Source organism: Notamacropus eugenii, chromosome 3, assembly GCF_028372415.1.
Source record: "Notamacropus eugenii isolate mMacEug1 chromosome 3, mMacEug1.pri_v2, whole genome shotgun sequence".
NCBI classification, from domain to species: Eukaryota; Metazoa; Chordata; class Mammalia; order Diprotodontia; family Macropodidae; genus Notamacropus; species Notamacropus eugenii.
The window spans coordinates 93703010-93723366 of NC_092874.1; the positions used below are offsets into that span (position 1 = coordinate 93703010).

The 20357-nt window shown below is 37.7% G+C and overlaps 2 protein-coding genes and 1 long non-coding RNA gene across 13 annotated transcripts in view; 1 reads left to right on the forward strand and 2 right to left on the reverse strand.

Moving 5' to 3' along the window:
- KMT2C (lysine methyltransferase 2C) overlaps positions 1 to 6214 on the forward strand; it is a 285522-nt gene extending 279308 nt beyond the window's left edge. For all 9 annotated transcript variants that reach the window (XM_072652159.1, XM_072652155.1, XM_072652152.1 and 6 more), the window contains 3 exons: positions 351 to 424; positions 729 to 837; positions 4765 to 6214. In XM_072652159.1, the coding sequence (XP_072508260.1) occupies positions 351 to 424; positions 729 to 837; positions 4765 to 4857 (276 nt within the window). In that variant the 3' untranslated portion in view covers positions 4858 to 6214. The remainder of the gene's footprint in view (positions 1 to 350; positions 425 to 728; positions 838 to 4764) is intronic.
- A 1031-nt stretch (positions 6215 to 7245) lies between these two features.
- Positions 7246 to 10049, reverse strand: LOC140532967 (uncharacterized). The gene is made up of 3 exons (XR_011976753.1): positions 9871 to 10049; positions 9322 to 9410; positions 7246 to 7791 (listed from the first exon to the last, which is right to left on the reverse strand). It is a non-coding gene; the product is annotated as an uncharacterized lncRNA (long non-coding RNA).
- Positions 10050 to 10655: 606 nt separating this feature from the next.
- Positions 10656 to 20357, reverse strand: part of GALNT11 (polypeptide N-acetylgalactosaminyltransferase 11) — a 53204-nt gene continuing 43502 nt past the window's right edge. For all 3 annotated transcript variants that reach the window (XM_072652163.1, XM_072652160.1, XM_072652161.1), the window contains exons 9-12: positions 18570 to 18788; positions 17457 to 17561; positions 11818 to 11955; positions 10656 to 11458 (exon numbers count right to left, since the gene is read on the reverse strand). In XM_072652163.1, the coding sequence (XP_072508264.1) occupies positions 11327 to 11458; positions 11818 to 11955; positions 17457 to 17561; positions 18570 to 18788 (594 nt within the window). In that variant the 3' untranslated portion in view covers positions 10656 to 11326. The remainder of the gene's footprint in view (positions 11459 to 11817; positions 11956 to 17456; positions 17562 to 18569; positions 18789 to 20357) is intronic.

The following is a 20357-nucleotide window of genomic DNA, read 5'->3' on the forward strand; positions in this document are numbered from 1 at the left end:
TTCTCTGTACATATTTGCAAATATTATTGTACTCAAACTGGTAGCAAGCTTCCAGTGGGACCAAATCCGGTCATCTTGCTCAAATCAGTATTGAATAAAATGATTGGTACCTTCTCTTTTCCCATCCTCCACTTTTTGTAGATTAGTCTTGACCAGAGTTAGCATTTATAAATAAATACGGATGTGATCAGCCAGGAAGATGTACCTCTTCCCCAGCCTGTTTCCTGACAAAATGATAAGCAAGTTAAAATGTAAACATAGCAAAGAGTGTCCTATTGTAGGCTGGTGATTGCTGATGACTTCTTGTTGGGGAAAATTACACAAATATTTGTTTCTTTTCCCCTTTTTAGAATCGGGGTGTGTACATGTTCCGCATTGATAATGATCACGTCATTGATGCCACATTGACAGGAGGGCCTGCAAGGTAGGTGACCCTAAAATAAGTTAGGTTCTTTCCCTAAGTTGTTTCCATAATAGCAAAGGAGAAATTCAAGAAAGATAATATAATATGATGCTGTCAAGCAGTATTTTTCCAGTTAATTTAAGGAAAGAAAAATTATCCAAAAAATAAATCTTGTACATTTATTTAGGGTTGAACTTAGTTTTTCAAGGTAAAGGTTGATAGAAGAGTAATTAGTTATTTTCTTCTTAATAGAAATTGAGTTTTGTTTAGATCTTTATAGACTGACTTAGAATAAAGAAAGCTTTCCAAAATGATGACTTTGCAGGTATATCAACCATTCATGTGCACCTAATTGTGTGGCTGAGGTGGTGACATTTGAAAGAGGACACAAAATCATCATTAGTTCTAATCGGAGAATCCAGAAGGGGGAAGAAGTAAGTAATTGAGGGGATGTTGGGATTTTGCTTGAAGAAAATTATTGTGCAAAAGGCCTTGACAAATTTTTCCTGAGGAAACTGAATTAATCCAAAATATATATATATATTTATGCTACTAAATGATAGTGAGATTTGCCCTATATTTTTTTGGTATTGGTCAGGTAATAACAAGATGATAAGGAGTTTTTGATGGAATTATGGATACTAGAGAGAACTCTTGAGGAGATGATAATGAATTCTGAAAAAGGGATCAATTGTTCTCTGCCTTTTTTATACTCTCCTTTAACTTGGCTATAATTCCAAGGAGAACAGAGCTTCCTATAACATTGTGGCAATGGTTCTTTATAAAATAGTCTCTTGGAAAGAGAGGAGTATATGAGTAATAGTAATGGTGTTAGGGGTCATCTATGGGAACATTTAAGTTTTGCAATTTATTTGTTTTGGAACAGACTACATCATTTGCCCACATGCACAAAATGTGGTACTTTGTTTTTTTATAAACACAGACTTGTATATTTTCTATGTTTAGATATATCACAAAGTACCACCTAATACAATATATTAAAATTGGATTCTACTTTGGAGTTTTGTAGTTCACTACCCCCACCTCCTCCTCACATTTATACCACAACAAACTCATGATCATCTGCAGGGATCTTATAACCTTTTAAATTGTTGGAAAACTTTAATTCTGGAAAAACTGTTTTCCTATATTAAGTTAAAACCTGCTTCCCTATAACTTCTGCCATTTGAGCCCAATTGTAGTTTCTGTAGCAACAAACAACTCTGATCCCTCTTAACATTTTAGCCCATTAAATAGCCCTTGGGAACTGCTGTGTCCACCTCTCTAAGTTTGTACCTTCAAGCTAAATAAACATCTCCATGTCCTCCTTTAAGTCTTCATACTGTTTAGATTGTAGATGTCTCCTCATTCTGATCGTCTCCCTTTCAGATCTGTCAAATCCCCTTTAATGGATGAACGTAATATTAAAGATGTAGTCTGGTGAGGAGTACATACAGTAGACTTACTTTTTATGATCTGGACACTGCTTCAGTTAATACAAATAATGATATTTACGTTTATATTTTACTGTAGTTTGAGAACTGCCTTCCTCATAGTAATTTTGTAAGGTGTTAGAATTGCAGCTGTTTTGATCCCTACTTTACAAATGAGAAAACTGAGGTTTATATTAAAAGACTTGCCTTCAGGTCTTAGGACTGCAATTTATATCTAGTTTTAGGCATAGACTGGAACTCAACCCAGTCCTCATCTATCACATCTTGTTTCTATGTCAACATTTTAGTTGCTGTTTTTCCTCCTTTTCTTGTGTGTAGCCATAATCATACTTATGACCTACTAGGTTTGTGCTCAGAATTCAGTTGTTTTTTCATACAGAGTGCTGTCAAAATAGGTTTCCCCTATTGTATACTTGGGTAATTTTTTAAAAACTTACTTGCCAAATTTTACATTTAGCCTATTACGTTGTCCTATTTAACTTTGATTTTGTGAATTCTGGACCATTGTGTCATCTAATCTGATGGTCTTTTAAGTCTGAGTCAGCAATGTTCCTCAGTAATTTTTCTTCCTAGTTAAATGCCAAACATAGATTTGATAGACATGCTCCACTCTCTTCATTCGTTTAATGAAAATGTTGAACAGGACAGGACCAGAATCAGAGTAGAGATGTCCTTATAAGTAGTGATTCATCATTCTTTGAGTATGGTGTCCTCCCAAGTCTCTGTCCTGGGACCTTTTCTGTTAAGTGTGTGTGTAATCTCATCAGTCACAGGTTCAATTGTCAACTCTCTACCAGTGACTCCCAAATCTTTATAATCATCCCTAATGTCTTTCTTAAATGCTAGTCATCTCTACTCATATGTCCATAGGCATCTTGAACTCAGTGTGTCCAAAAATGAAGCTTTATCTTTCCCCCACCATCTTGCCATCCTCCATTCAATCAACTCCTTCTCCAAAATTTTCCTGTACTTAAAAAAGAATAATATAAAAAAAATTGAGGTGTTTTAACAAGGAATTACAGGAACAGAGGGATGCAGTGGTGGTTTGAGGAGACAGGGAAGACATCAAACAGTCCCTGAAGGGAAGTCAGATGGAGTGATGACTTCTAGCAGTGTTTAGGAACTCAGGAGCATGGCAGGAAATGGCACGCGGTAGGGATGATCCAAGTTTGATTTTTGTCTGAATCTTTTGTCTTTGATCATTGTCTGGATCGTTGCTGCAGCTTCTAATTAATTGATCCCCCTACTTCCAGACTCTCCTCTTGCTACTACATCTTCCATACAACTGCCAATTTAACTCAACTCAACTGGTCCGATCATGTCACTACCCTGCCCAAGAATCTTCAGTGGCTCCCTTTTGCTTCAGGGAATAAATACAAGCTCCTTAACCTTCATTTTAAAAAGCTCACTTCTCTCTACCTTTCTAGAGCATTGTGAGGGCTACCGATTTGATCAGCCCACACACACGTGTGGTCAAACACCTACACCTTGGCTCCAACCTAGTCATGTCATTTTGGTGCGAACAAAGGACCAGACAGACAGGGTCAGTCATCTTTTTAGAATTCACCTGCACCTTTCAGCGGAAATGCCAACTTGTTCCTCCAATGCAGCTTTCCTGCTAGGTGCCTTCAAGCATATTTCTTCACTGCTCACTCTTCTTAGAACCCTAAACTTTCTGCCTCCAAGCAGCTCATTGATCCCTTCTTTGTTCATGTTCTAAACATAACTTGGAAAAAAAAAACTTGTCAATTAAAAAAAATAAACCCGTAATTTAACTGATTATATGCTTCTGTAGGGCCAGAAGTATCTTTTTTCTCTTTTGTGCCTGGCTTAGTTAGTGTTTATTGAATGAATTTAATTTCTTGGGTGTTGGGAACTGCTGGGGTGGATGTTCCTTTTGTAATGAAGATTAGTACCAGCTAGAGAATTGCTTGGGGGCAAAGAGGTTTAGTTGCTTCCCCCAGGTCACTCACCCAGCTAGTGTTTTGTAGAGATGGGACTTCAACCTTAGTCTGCCCTATGTCTGAGACAAATTCTCTATTCACTTTCTTATGAACTAAGATTTTTTAAAAATGGCCTCCCATCCCTCTTGAACCAACCTTCTCTTAAGAATTGTGGCAACAGAGCCATCCTCTTTTCCCTGAACACTGTAAAATTTGCTTTCATAAAAATCTACGGATATTAACTCCCAAAATTATCTGATCACTTTTTGTCACAATTCCTCTTACCAACCATTGATCATTATTCTTGAGGTCAAAATTCAACCTCCTTTCTTGTTTCCTCCACATCAGAGGTGTCAAATTAAAGGTCCCTAGCAACTCTAGCTGAGAACACGCAGATATTTAATAAAAAATAAAAATACAGTAGAACACAAAATTAATACATGGTTTTCTAAGTCAATTTGTAGCTGGCAGGGATCATTTTGAAGTGGCCCTGACTGTATTTGACTTTGACACTAATGCTCTTCATTATATTATTTAGAAAAAATTCACACAATTTCATTTTCACACTCGAAAGCTATATTTCAGAGTCAGGGTCATTATCTGAAAACCTGAATGTTAGAGTGAAATTTGTGTTAACAGAAGGAAACCCTTCTCTTTGTCTCAAAAACAAGTGACATTAAGAACGCATCTATCCATAAACAAGTTTGTACAAAGGCCAATCTGGCAAATTAAGAAACCCTGGCTTGAGATGCGCTGAATAAAGACCCTGGGGAGAGGGGATATTCCTAGATCCATCTCCTTCAAAGTCAGTTTTCTGTATTGGTTTTCAAGGTTTCCATATGAATCTATCAGAGAAAAGCCCAGAAGAGCCAGGATCTTCAACAGTGCTTTCTTGTGTTTTGCCTGGTTGTGGGGTGAGGAGTGTGCACCTGACACTTTCTTACACTGTGTTTCTCCTGGGCAGCTTTGTTATGACTATAAGTTTGACTTTGAAGACGACCAGCACAAGATTCCATGTCACTGTGGAGCTGTAAACTGCCGGAAATGGATGAACTAGAATGCATTCCTTGGTATCTCAGAGGGCGGCTGACCCTAGGAAGACAAGACTCGACACAATTGGATTTGTGAACAGAGGAGGTTTTCATATTTGTTTGCTGAATGATTTAAATGGCTCCTGGGAGTTGTGCTAAGTAAGCAGCACCAGAAGGAAGCTGGCTCAAGCACACTTCCCAAAGCAGGTTACAGATGGTCCAGCACCTTTGCTTTTGAGCTTCTTGAGGAGAAACTTTGACTGGGGTAAAGAGCCTACGGCTGCCCTGCTCCATGGCAGGGGAGGTGGGGGTGGGGCTCCTATGAATGTAAGACTGAAATCACCAGCGAAAGGGAGATGTCCAAAGTGCTGGCCACAGCCTTATTTGATAAAGGGGCAGGCCCTCTAATTAAAAGAAAATTTTAAATAAAGTAGACACCACTGAACAAGGAATGTACTGAAATGACTTCCTTAGGGATAGAGCTAAGGGATAATAACTTGCACTAAAATACATTTAAAATACTTGATTCCATGAGTCAGTTTATTGTAGTTTTTGATTTCTGTAAAATAAGAGAAACTTTTTGTATTTATTATTGAATAAGTGAATGAAGCTATTTTTAAAAAACAAAGTTAGAAAAAAGCCAAGCTGCTGCTGTTACCTGCAGAACTAACAAACCCTGTTACTTTGTACAAATGTGTAAATATTTTGAGAAGAAAATTACAGTATAAAAAATAGTTATTGACCAAATGCTACCAGGCTCTGCAGCAGCTCGGGTGCTTATAAATGTTGATAGGGATGTTACAATATGATCTTGTGTTACTAAACATGCCATTTTAACAATTATGTAATAACCAAAATTTCAATTAAAAAAAAAAAACTTTTTGTTTTGTTTTTCTAGAGGCCTAACTGTGTGACCTATTAGTACTTCATTGTCTTGTACACTTTAAGGCTGTTAGAAAGACAAGCTTACTCACACACTATGACTACAACTTTTCTAGATATTTTCATAATTGAGATTAATTTTTTTCATATTATATTGTTGCATCCCTACTTCAGTCAGGTTTTTTGTGTGTGTGTGCTTACAATTTGTGATAACTGTGAATAACTGCTTAAAAAAACCAACACCCAACTGATGCTGAACTTTTAAACCCCCCCCTCCCCCCCCCCCCAGCAAAAGTAGTTTTATTTTTAATTAAGTCATTGGTTCAGACCACAGTGAATCATGTAAACATTTTAGGATCATGTAGAAAGGGAGCTTAAAATCTTAGCCCAGTGCTTTCTATTTAAGGAAAAGGCATTTAAAAGAAAAAAAAAACAAGAAGCGAATTATGCTTGCAGCTGCAGGACTCTGGCAACAGGGGTTTGGAAAATGTAATTTAAAGATGTGTTTGTATGGACTGTTTTTGTTTACATTTCTTTTTTTAAAAAAATAAACACTGTTTGTGTTTGCTTGTAGAAACTTAATCAGCATTTTGAACCAGGTTAGCTTTTTATTTTATACTTAAAATTCTGGTACTGACACTTCACAGGCTAAGTATAAAATGAAGTTTTTTTTGTGTGTGCACAATTAAAATGGACTGTAAAACTGTTAGTATATCAGTGATACAGTTCTAAACTTGTAATGTATATGGCATGATGTATTTTTATCTTACAGAATAAATCAATTGTATATATTTTTCTCTTGATAAATAGCTGTATGAAATTGTTTCTTGAATATTTTTCTTCTCTTGTACAATATTCCAACATTCTACCAGTATTTGTCTTACAGGATTTTTTTTCTGTTCTGTATAATAGTACCTAATGTTGGCAAAAAAATTTTTGAATTTTTTGAAGTATACAGAGTGTTATGGGTTTTGGAATTTGTGGAAACAGATTTAGAGGATCAGCATTTACAAATAAAATATTTTACGTCTATAATGACTGCTTTACATTTTCCTTTGAGGACATCCCCCATAATCTATCTTCTTTATCAGTGCTCCTGATGTTTTGCTGATTCAGCATCAGTAATCTGGGTAGTGGAAACAGCTCTATTTTTCTCTTCAAAAATAACAGATTCAGACTCAGATATTGTCTAAGACTAAGACTTGTACTATCCTGCAAAAAACTAAAAGCAAGATCCAACCTTGTATTTTTTTCTCCCTGTTTCTTTTTAGGCATTTTGCTTATAGGTGAATTTAAAAACAATAACTTCTATTCCTTTCTCAAGTCTTGGAATGTCTATTTAATAAGTTTTTAGCTTTTTGACTATCATGTGGACTGAATTTAGACTCCAATTCTTTTTTTTTTTTTTTTTTTTTTGAAAAATGGGAGCAAACATTTTGGGGGAGAAACCATTTTTGTGGGGGGAGGAGTCACATATGGTAGTCATATAATAGTATCATTTGGAGGCACTGAAATATTAATAAGTGACTTACATGTGCAAGGCTGGATTTGATTCTAGGGTCTTCTGACTGAAGCCAGTTCACTGATAGAACTTGGTACCACTAAGTTTTCTGTACTCTGTTTTCCAAGTAAAGATTCTCCTCTTTTTTCTCCACTCCACAAACTTTCAGGTAACCTTGTGCTCAATTCCAGCTTATTCACCATGAAATGCATTTCATTCCATTTTCCTTTTCACCAGTAGCAGTTTAAATGGCCAAGCACAAGTGAAGCCTGATGACATCACTGCCTGAGCCTGAGGCAGCTTTCTGAGAACCGTTCCACCGAATCTTTGACTCAGAGTTGCTGAGCAAAAGCCCCAGCTCAGAGTCTTAAGTCAGGCAGGAGATTCTCATCAACGGTAAAACAAAACAAAACAAATGCTCCTCTGGGGAATGGGAGAACGGCGTTTGTGGCAAATAGCTAAGAGAAAAGCAGCACTTAGGTCACATATCCCATGTTAGAGCCACAGAGATGAACTCTGAAAGCTATCAGAACAGCCTTTGGCAGGGTTCCTTTAGCCTATTTAACAGGCCCTAGAGCTTCCGACATAATCATCAAGGAAGACTGGATTTTTAACAAGGTGGAAAATACTCAATATGCTTTCCTTTCCCCCTTTTTATCAATGAAGCTAGGCAACTATCTGGCCAAAATCAAAACCTCAGCATGAATTGTGAAGATTAACATTAAAATCTGGTTTTGGTTCCATGGTCAGCCAAATTCTAGTTTTATTTAGATCCCCTGCCATCCATACAATGAACACTTTTTGGTTTGGACCTATGATTTTGTTTGAATAGAGTGCTAAGTGAGGAAATTGCCTCTCCCTATGTAAATTGGCAACTATTCTGATACTTATAATTCTAAAGAGTAAATTTTAAGCCGCAGTGTGATGTTATAAAGTCCATTACATAAAAGATGTGGATTCAGATTCTGATGTTGAATTCCTTCAAGTGCCCATTAGAATCCCACCTTTGGAAACCTTTCCTCATCCCCCTTAAATCTAGTGCCTTACCTCTCAATTATTTCCAATTTACCTTGCAAATAACTGTATTGTGTTGCATACTGTCTCCCCCATTAAGACTTTGAGCTCCTTGAGAACAGGATCTATAATTTATCTTTGTATCTACAGCACCTGGCATAAAGGAAGCAGTCATTCAGTCCCATCTGACTCTTTGTGACCCCATTTAGTGTTTTTTTGGCAAAGGTGCTGAAATGGTTTGCTATTTCATTCCCCAGCTCCTTTTACAGATGAGGAAACTGAGACCAGGGTGAAATGACTTGCCGAGGTCACATAAGCTAGTACATGTCTCAGGCCAGATTTGAACTCAAGAAGATGAGTCTTTTTGACTTCAGGCCCAGCACTCTATCCTCTGTGCCATCTGGCTGCCCAAAGTACACACTTAACAAATGTTTGTTGAGTTTTTATGCGCCTGGGCAAATCATCTCATCTTTTAGTGAGCTTAAAAAGGTCAAGATGCTCACAAATTCCTGAGTTGCACTGGTAGAGGTATCTTCACAGGGAGTTTCCTATACTAAATGGCAGATTCAAACAAGTTCCCCTTCTTCTCCCAGGTGGGAAAAAACCCACTTGAAGACTGATGTTTTATATAGTTCTTTATGGTTTGAAAAAGTTTTCATTTCCTTCATTAATGTAACCCAGCTTTTAGACATAATGAGGTATGTGCCCCTTTATAAGGAGCAAAGACAGTACTGGAGGAGAATGTGCTGTCACCTGTTGAGCACCTGCTTCTCAGTGGCCAGCTGCCAATGGGTTTAGTCTGATAAGCTGCTTCCTACTGCCTCACCAGTACACTGCCGTACCTGTACTCAGGTGTGTAGTTTCATTCATTATCAAAATGAGGGCTTTTTAGGCCCCACTGGAGCATGAGAAAGTAACAATTCAAATCTGTTCATTCTGCTTCTCATGAACATCTGGTTTGGTGGAAAATGGCAGGTAAAAGTTTTGGATTATGTGTGAATTTCATTTCTCCTCCCATGAAGTATTTTCTAATTTTTCCCATCATTTTGTGGCAGGTCAAGTTACTGAAAAGTAATCAGGTTGAAAAGGATACCAGACCTTCTGCTGGCTTCAGTGTTCTCCAGTTTTGGTGCTGCTGTCAGAGATGATATATCAGAGATGAGTGAACCTTCTCTAGGCCTGCTGAAAGAGATGGTTTTTCTTAACACTTACCAGTGTTTTGAAATGCTTCACTGGAGCACAGGAGAGTCAGCTACTGATCTGCTGTCATTGCTACATTGCCCTCTGATAAAATTTGTTGTAGAAATGATGTCTGCCTTAGAAAGTTGGATTAAATGACATTTAAGGTAACTTCCAATTCTGCCACTCTAAGATTATATGAAAACGTCTTGTAGCGAATGATCTAGATAAAGGTGATTTCATATGATTACCCAACTAGATAGGCTGTAGCTCTTGGCTAGCTAGGAAAGGGAATGTCCTAGCTAACCCTTCCCTTCAGAAAAGGACCTCCAGAAGGTAGGAATTCATATTCTTGTGCTTCAGAGGACAAGTAGGTGCCTAGCTATAAGAGAAAGACGTTTTGAAACCAATTGTTTCACTACTCTCAATTTTGATCTTTAAATATTGCCATGTGATAACCAACCTCACTCCTCCATATGGATGGATTACTGTTCAGATCTGGTTTGATCTGGTACTGAAAACTCCCATAAGACACTGCCTTCTATTCAGTCCAGTGGTATTATCTTGAAAGTAGCCCCTGAAGAATCTATTCACCAGTTTCTTCCATAGATCTTATTTGTTTCTGTTATTGGGTATCCTGCCCTACATATGGTATGGAAGACAATTAAGGAATTGAATATTAAATCTTTAGTCAACATATAATCAATCATAAATGTGTATGAAGAAGAGTAAATGTGGCAAAATTTATTTTGAAGGCTGTCTTCCTTTGAATGGAAAATATCCCTGAGCCAAATACAACCTAGATAGGTTTAAGTTTTCAAAGGTGGGGGGATGTCAGACTCTATCAGTTCATCAATTCATTGTTATTGATGCTTTACTACTGCTGACGCAGAATTCTGCTAGGAAAACAGAACATTTTATAACTATAGGTACTTAACAACTATGACCATCATTGTGGCTGTGGCTTTTCTCAGTGTCCATAGTCACTGCTCCTCTAGATTCAGGGCACACTCTTGACTCAGATTTGGTCCCAAATGACTATGAAATGACCATTTCTCAATTTGCACTTAATTTCTTCTATGGGATTCAATACCTTGGCCTCAGTATTAACATTAATATAAAATGGACTAACCAGCAAATCATTTAAGCCACTAACTATGAAAAAGTGCTTCTTACTGAATTCCTTAAGCAACACAGACTATGCAGAAACCCTGAACTGGGAGGAAAGATAAGAGCAAACAAAAAGCCTAATGAATAAACAAAATTTATTATAAATGTGGGTATCATAATTACGCAAAATAAATTTGTAATAGTACCTTTCTCTTTAAATATGGATCTACAAATAATGCCACTGAAGTTAAAAGGAACACGTTATTCAAACCACCTACAGCAATTTATCTACCTAAGATATATGTGTGTGTGTGTGTGTGTGTGTGTGTGTGTGTGTGTGTGTGTGTGTGTGTAAGAAATTTTAAAATAGCTCTAGAAAATCAACTCTTCCAAGGACCAAAAGACCTAGATGAGTTAAAACCATTGTTTTTAAAATCAACTAAAATGAGGCATGAATCTAAGGAAAGCAAGAAATATGGTTTTCTTTTTTTAAAAAAATCTGCCTAAAAATCAAAACCTAAATTTCTCTTTATGAATGGAGAACTTCTGTTAATATCTCAAAAAGAATGAATTGTACTTCTTGCTGTACTACAGGCACCTTAAGGAACTCTCTAGCCTTGATACAATCCCTCATTTCTGTCCACTTCCCCAGAAATCTCCAGAGTAAATAAAGTAATTGCTCTAGAAGACAGTGCCAGTCAGGAATAGCAGCTAAGGACTTGGTTTGTATCCTCAGTCAACTCTCCAGAGCATCTCTAGTCAAGGATGGAGGAACCCAATGAAACATGACTTCCTCCTTTAGTGTCATCTTAGCTCTCCAAATACCACTGTTGCGGGGAGGAGCCATCACAGATTGCCATAGCAACATAGCCTTTCCGACTCAAGGGATCAACCACCTTCAGGCACTGCCCAACTGATACCTGGTAGAGCCGACTGTTTTTCTGAAAGAAAGTGGTGGGAAGAAACAGCACCAATTATTTGCTTCGACATGTAAAGAAAAAAGCAAAACAGCCTGTCTTAAAAGGGATGACATTTCAGGTGCTGGTCAGTAAACATTAAAGTACTTACTATGTATGTGCCAGGCACTATGCTAAGCATAATGCCCAAATCAAACCCAACTTCAAGAAGTATTGGAAATACAGACGATACAAATATAGTCAAAAGCTCCTAGCCTCAGTTTTCGTGTTGGCAGAAAGATAACATCTGTTTCAAGGGGTTTTTATGATGAAATAAGCTACTGTTACCCTATTATCAAACTTTATAATCACACTCCAGGACACCAGTAAGGCCAGATCCTTACCCCAAGTATCCATTGTTGGGATCCTCCTGACCCATGGCATTTCATGAGCCTTGGTGGGTCAGACGAACGAGTTTCTGACATATCCAAGCAAAGTAGATTATTTAAAATCAATTCATGTTCTTCATTATAAATCCAGACCTGGAAACAAAGAATTAAAAACTTCATTAAGCTTTGTTCCTAGCTTCTCATTCAAGAATTCACTATTTGAGAATGTTTGTCTTTTATTCATGGAAGATAAGGATGACTGAGGCTATGTCAGTTCAAATGTCCTCTGTGAAAATGGTAATGAAATCTTTAGATCCAGGCCTAGTTTCTTTTTTTTTAAATTAATTTTATTAATTAATTATTTTCAGTGTTCTACAATCACTATCATATAACTTCGATTTTTTTCCCTTCCCTCCCCCCTACCTTCCCCAAGATGGCATACAATTTTATGTAGGTTCTACACATACATTCCTATTACATACATTTTAACTATAGTCATGCTGTGCAGAAGAATTAAAATGAATGGGAAAAATCATATAACAAACCAAAACATACTATGAAAGAAAATGATCTGTTACATTCTGTGACTGAATTCCATAGTTCTTTCTCTGGGTGTGGAAGGCATTTTGCCTTAAAAGACCATTGGGAATTTTTTTTAAGTCCTTGCATTGCTGCAAAGTTCCAAGTCTACCAGAAAAAGTTCTCACACACTGTGGTCGTTGCTGTGCACAAAGTTCTCCTGGTTCTGCTCCTTTTGCTCAGCATCAGCTCATATAAGTCTTTCCAGGTCTAGTCTCTCCTAGTAAATAGTACCAAAATAGTACCATGTCACCTTCTGGACATCTCAAACTCAACCTGTCCAAAACATCATAACTCATCTTTCCCTAGAAACCCTTATTCCTAACTTCCATATTGCTGTCAAGGGCATAAGCAACCTCTCAGTGAGCGGAAGTCTCCTCTTCACTCTCTCCTGATATATTCAAAAATGTATTGACGTGTGTGTGTGTGTGTACATGTGTATCCACGTACAGACACACACACACACACACACATTCTCTCTGTACTCAAACAGCTCCCACCCCATTTCAGACTCCTCAATGGCCGCCTAATTGGTCTCCTTGCCTCAAGTCTCTTTCCACTCCCAATTCATTTCCACTCATCTGCTACAATGATTTTTTTAAAGTACAGCCCTGGCAACTCCTTATTACTTCCAATCAAATATAAAGTCTTCTATTTAGCATTTAAAGGTCTTCTGGGACCCTTCCTGCCTTTCCAGTTGCCCTCTGTTGTCCTCCTCTCCACACATAGTACAACTCAGTTACCACTGGCCTCCTTCAGGACCATGCCTGGCTAAATCCCTCCAAGGTGGAGTGTTCTTCCTCACCTTTCACATGATGAACGTGTGCTCATTAAGCACACGTGTTTTTGCCTATCTTTATATCCTCACTGTTTAGCACTGATAAAAACTAAGTGCAGAATTATGTTCCTACTGCCTCTGCCTCTCACTCAAAAACACTAAATGACTCCCTCCCACTTCCAGATAAAGACCAAAGTTCTTAACACGGCAGATCGTTGATTCTTAAAAACTGTGTCAGCTGACTGATCAGGGTGCTACAGGGTGAGGTGTAAATGGTAGGAAAGTAAAAGCATCTTTCAAACACTGGTGAATGGCGCAAAATTATGCCATGCTTATGATTTCCTAAGAGAAACTGAAACAATCATAGCACCAGTAATGTAGCAGGGTATGGACGAAATCCACAAAGTCATTCATACCAGGAGGAAGTGACAAATTCATTCAAAATAACAAAATGAACTGAATATCTAGGACTTGATCTGGCAAGAAATTCAGGGCTTACGTAAAACATACACAAACATAAAAAGAAGATTTAAAGTACGTATTGGTCATGGTAGGACTGCTACCTAAATGAATGTACACATTTAGTATCATACCAATGTCATCACCAGGGGTTACTTAGTGGAAGCAGGGAGAGAGAACCTGTATTCAAAGTGTCAAGAATGGGCACACAAATTACTGCTTATGGGTATAATGGAATTCTGTTATGTCATAAGAAGTGACACTCTGATCAATGTAATGACCAACCAAATGATTCCAAAGAGCCAGTAAAAATGAAGAATGCTACCTACCTTCTCACAGAAAAGTTATGAATTAAATATACAGAAAGGACAGGGTTAATGTGGGAATTTATTTTCTTATAAAAAAGTTGTTATTCTTTTTGGGAGGTAGGAGGGGAGAGAAAATGTTTAATTGTATAAAATAAAAGTTTATCTTAAAAAGAAAACTTGGAAATCACTTGGGTAGAAAATAAGCTCCAAATATATATAAGCAACCTAAAAATAAATATTCACATTTAAAAATACAAAACAAAACATTATTTTCCATAGCTCTGACTAGGGTATAAAGTTCATAACTAAACAAGGAACAGAAGTACACACGAGAGAAAATTCTTACATAAAATTTTTTAAATTTAAAAATAACAATTTTAGTAAGAGAAGCTGAGTGAGAAAAGTCTTTGCATCCAGTATATCTCTGATAAAACAATTCAACAAGCATTTAAGACCCTCTGATGCACCACACAACATAAAACATGTATATCCAAAATATATAGGGAGTTAACAAAGTTAGCCAAATAATTTTCAAAATATAAAATTATCAACAAACGTGATACAATACTCTAAATCACAACTCTGAGGTTTATTCTCATACCTAACAAATTTGCTGACATGATAAACATCAGAACTAATAACTACTGGAAGTGCTATGAAAAAGATCCCTAAAAATAACCAAACTGTCACAGAAGTACTTTTTCTTGTAGTGACAGTAATGGAAACACAGTAGGTATCCATTGGAGAATAGGTAAACCCATATTGGCTACAAGAATGTAATAGGCTATTGAGCCATTAGAAAAGATGAATATGACTTAGACAAACATGATTATATGAACTCTTAATAAAAAGAAAAGAAAGCAAGACCAGAATAACAATATTGATAATAATGATCTCAGTGATATAAGTGAAAATAATATGGAAAAACTCAAAATTCAGATAAAATTTTGTCTATAGGACAGCAGGAAATGAATAGCTCCCTGCTCCAATAGAGGCAGAATAGTGATCAGTGGTTAATTTTCACTTTGTCAGATCATTTGAACTAAGCTTTTGTAGTTAACTTTAGGAAGTCAATAGCCCTATAAACCAACTGGATACTGATAGGATTTTAATATTCTTTTTATTTTCACTATGGGAGTTAAGAGAGAAGCAACTTAGGACCATGAACTGAAAGTTAAACTTGTGTTAACACCTGGGCTGAAGTCTTCTCTCTAACACTGAGTCAGTCAGTTAATCATCAGTCAATAAGCATTAATTAAGCACTTACTATAAGCCAAGCCTTATACTAAGTGTTAGGGAGATGGAGAAAGAAAAATAAGCAGTTGGCAAGCTTAAATTATGGGGAAAGCAACCAGTAAAAAAGAGGTATATTCAAGATGTATATGAAGTAGATGAGAGGCAATCTAAAGGGAGATGGTATTAGCTGTTGGAAGGATTGAAAACTCTCCTGCAGAAGGTAGGATTTGAACTGAGTCTTGGAGGAAGCAAGGAGACTTAAGAGAGCATTCCAGGTGCAGGGAACAACCACTGAAAAGGCACAGACACAGGAGGACACAACACACCAAGTTCAAGAAAATACTACCAGGCCAACAGGTGGCTCACTGCAGGAGAGTAAAGTATAAAAAGAAAGGTAGGAACAGGTTAGGCTACAAAGACTTTTAAACATCAAACAGAAGTTTATATTGATCCTGGAGCCACAGAGGGGCCAATGAAGTTCAACAAACATGGGAGTAAGATGAAGAAGGTCTACACTTTAGAAAAACCACCTTGGCCTCTGAGTGGAGGAAAGAGCTGAGTGGAGGAAGGAGTGAGGAGGGACGTGGCAGGGAAACCGAGCAGCAGGATAATGCAATAGTCCAACTGAGAAAAGATCAAGGTATGAACTAGGTTTAACCCTGACTTGTTTGGCAGAAATTAGGCCTTAAACAACATCTCACGATAAGGTCAAAATGGGCCTATAACTTAAATATAAAAGGTCGCCTCATTAAAAAAAAAAATAGAGACTGGAAGGACATAATGGTGGTAGAGTTAGTGAATTCTTAACCAAACAAGGGAGAGAGATGGTTATAAAAGGCAAAAGATACTTCTGATTGAACACAATGTAAAGGCATTTTGCACTAGCAAAAGGGAAGAAGAGAAACTTCAAGTGGAAAGTATTCTTGTCACTGATATCACTGATAAGTCTAATATTCATATTCTATAAGGAAGTGACAGATATATAAGAACAAGAGCGATTCCCCAACAGGTCAAAGGAGAAAAACCATTTTCTAGAAAAGAAGCGCAAATGACAAAAGACCATGAAAACATGCTTCCCATCCTGAAGAAGATCCATGTATTAAAACCACCCTGAGGTTTTACTATGCACCTTGAAAATGAGCAAAGATGACAATGACAAAAATGATACCCAGTGTTATGGGAAGATAGATAACATTAGGACAGTGTTGGTAAAGCTATGAGAGGAGCCCAATGCTCTGGGTGAGAACTTGAAATTCTATAACACAAGTGCCTTTGGTCCCGTGATCCAACTGTGAGCCACATATGCCAAGAGCTCAAAGTTTCAATGTATACCAAAATTAATTTATAGCAGCAATTCTTTTGTCACCAAACTGGAAACGATATGGCTATGGTTAAAAAACTGTAGGATAGGAATGTAATGAAATACTGCTGTATGATAATAAATGAGAATTCAAAGAAATAAGGGAACATTTGTATGAACTAGAGCAGACATTTGCATAACTTGATTAACTGGACTATGACTAAGACAATGTAAATGAAAATATAAAGAGCAGCCAAACTGAGGAACTCAATAAACTCCAGCAGCTCCATAGAAACTCTTTAGCATTTTAGTTTAGCATTTAAAACTTCACAACCCAGTCCGATCATTTCTTGCAGTCTTGTTTCTCATTTTTCCGCTCCATAACTCTATAGTCCTACCCAGCAGGCCTTCTTGCTATCCCTCACACAATACTCTATTTCCTCTCTCTGCCTTTGCACTGAGTGTCTCCAATGCCTGGAACATAACTCCCTCCTAATTCTGTGTCTTGAAATCTCTGGTTTTAAGAATCAGTTCAAAAGTCACCTTTTCTATAGGGCTTCTCCTGGTTCCACCTGTTGCAAATGTCTCCTCCCAGAACATGGTAGCTGTTTAATAACTAAACTGATTTACTAATTTAAGGATTACCTGAAAAAAGACAGGGGCAGCTAGGTGGTACAGTAGATAGAGTGCTGGGCCTGCAGCCCAAGACTCATCTTCCTGAGTTCAAATCTGGCCTCAGACACTAGCTATATGACCCTGGCAAAGTCATTTCACCCTATTTACCTCAGTTTCCTCATCTGTAAAGCGAACTGGAGAAGGAAATATCTATGTCAAGAAAACCCCCAATAGTGTTATGCAGAATTGGATACAGAAACAAATGAACAACAACCAACTAATTATGATGCCAGAAATAGATAACAAAATGTACTTCACACCTTTCAGTCAAGAGGCAGAGGAGAACTAGGAAAGAATGAAAAGATGAGCCATCACTCACCTGATTCGGATCACTGTAGTCACACACCTTAAGAACTACTAGTCCTCCTTTCTGACTTGGGTGACCCTGAGCAGCCAAACATTTATTGGTTTGAAGGTGATAGAGCTGTAAAAGAAAACACAGAGTTCTTAGCCATTTATCACATAAAGGTGTGCATGTAACAGAGAGAACACATCCCTAGAAATAGAAGAAGGGATGTGACTATGTGACATGTTATCTAATGGGTATAAAAAACCAGAATTCTTTATCTCCAGCCTTATCTGGAAGACTGGAAGCTGTCAGTACTATATTATAAATAGTCAGTTTTGTCATACAGACTGTACATGCCTAAAAGGAATTAAGAAAAGGGAAAAATCAGTAATAATTAGTATAGCTGGGGAAGCCCCTTCTAAAGTAGCCAATTTTTCAATGTCAACATATACTGAAAAATAAGGGAAAATTCTTTTTAAAAAAATTAAAGGGACAATCTTTACAATTACTAAAAGGAAACTTGGATATTCTACCTACCCCAAAACTAGAGCCCTGTTTTTTCCAAAAGTTAGAGCCAAAGTGTTCTTGGTACTGAAACCAGACAAAGTCAATATAAAGAAAGAAAACCACAGAGTAATATCCTTAATGATCACCAACACAAAAATCATATTGTCAACAAGGCTAAAGCAACGTCAAAAGTATCATATGAGCAGTGATTAGGTTGGAGTTATACAGGAGTGCAGAATGTGTTGTACCATAAAAAACAATGACATCAATGGTTTCAGAAAAACATGGGGAAACCAATACAGAGTAAAGTGATCTGTGCCAGGAGAACAGTTTATTCAATAAGAATAACACTGTGAAAACAAACAACTCTGAACAACGCAATCCTCAACCAAAACAGAAGACACTGGAATATTTTTTAACCCAATCAAATGCAGAATTCCTAACGTTAGCCGTGTGAGACTCGGTCCTTCTAGAACTTAAACGCCAAAGGTCTTTACCTTTGTAAAGGCAGATGAGACTCCCAAATGAAAGATCAAGACATTTTGGAGCTATCTAGATTACCATTTATGGCATCCACTGGGGATCTCATTTAATGCAGTTTCACCCAAAACTATGAAAATGGAATTACTTCCTTACCCGTCCACGCTGCAGAATTTTGGGTCGTTTGGGTCCCCTATTAATAAAAACAGGTTGTTGTGGCTTGGCATTGGGCCCAGCTAGCTGCATCTCTGGGTAGATATTATCCAAATACCATTTAAATGATTTGCAGCCAAGTTTTTTCCTCAATTCAACACGTTCACTGATGTTTCCATAGCTTCTGAGCTTCAGCTCAGGTCGCAAGGAAAAATATTGCTCCTAAGTTGGAAAAAAAAAGATCAAATTCCTCCTTAATATCAATTCAGCAACTCTATTTCAGTTTTAAATAGAATTTAAAATAGCACCTTTTAATTATAAGTTGGGGGAACAATCAACTAGCAAATCATAGCTCCATACGTTAACACATCTTGAACCTCTACTGAAATCCTTTTCTAATGCTTCAGGATAACTCAAAGGTGATCTTAGGCTCTCACAGGCTACATAAGCAGAACTCAGATTCAGAAATCTGCCTACTTTCCTTAGACCATTTCAGTAATTACTGAGCTACTCTACTATCAGAAGTCTGGCCGACAGGTAAGAAATTCTGGGGATCATGCCGATCCAGAAAACAAATAACAATACAAGGTAATTCCCATGCAGTCTGCACTTCAGCAGTGATGGTGATATGTTGGAAAGGGGAGAGAGGATGCTAAGAATCATGAAGTTATTAGTCTACAAATCTTATTTTAACTACTAGCACACTTACATCCAAACCAATAGACTTATACATCAGTGGAGGAATTCAACCACACGCTGACTGGCATTCTTACTGTAAATGAAGCCAGAAGCAAGCTGACAATACCTCTAAGAGATTTCAGCTGTCATGGTGACAGCACAACATAGAGGAGGCTTCTGCAGTGACCTGGGTACACAAAGGAGGATGGCTTAAACTAGGGCAGCAAAGAAAGAAGGAAGGGATAAGGTGGAAGGGATGTTGTGGAGGAAGAAAGGAAAAGTTTAAGGTGTAGGGTTTAGGAGTTACTTGGATTTGTAGGGTCAATGGAGAATGAGGGGTCCAGGATAATGCTGAGGTTACAAAACTCAGAAGCTGGAAGGATTGTAGTCCTTTCAACAGAAATAGAAAAGTTTATTAGAGAAGGTTTGGTTAGGGATGGGGAGCAAAGATAATGAGTTCAATTTTGGATATATTGAGTTTGGGGCACCTCTGGGATGTCTGAAGGGTGGAATATGGAAAGGGGACAACAGGATTTCTTCCTTACTTTCGACCTCAGGGTGGAAAGCTGTTTGATCGCCTTGAAATCTCTTCCCATCTCTGACGGACATTTCTCTTTCACTATAGTTTGGCTTCTTGCGTGAGTGAGCATTCCCTCCTGTGTACCTTAAGGCCTTCTAGCTACCTTCCACAGAACCAAAACTCACGTAAGCCTCACATCCAAACACTCCGCCCACATAGCAAATCCATCGTCCAGTCTTGCCATTCCCACCTCCACAGTCCTCTCTTGCCTTGGCCACTTCCTCTGCCTGAAACGCACTCCCTTTTTACCTCAAGCTCTTCCTTCCATATGCAGCTCAAGTTCTGCCTTTTGCATGAACCCTTTTCCATTCCCCAACCACTCATCCCCTCCCCCAAAAGCCACCTTCTAGTTAACTGTGCAGCACAGATTTGTATTTATTCAGCCACCTGTATTTATAGATTCATTAACTCCCCATTAAATGTAAACTCACCCCAAGTAAAGGACTGTTTCAATCTTATTTGCCCTAGCACTTAGCTCCATGTCTGGCATATATTAAGTGCTTAAGAAATCCTTTTTGATTGATTAATTGGGA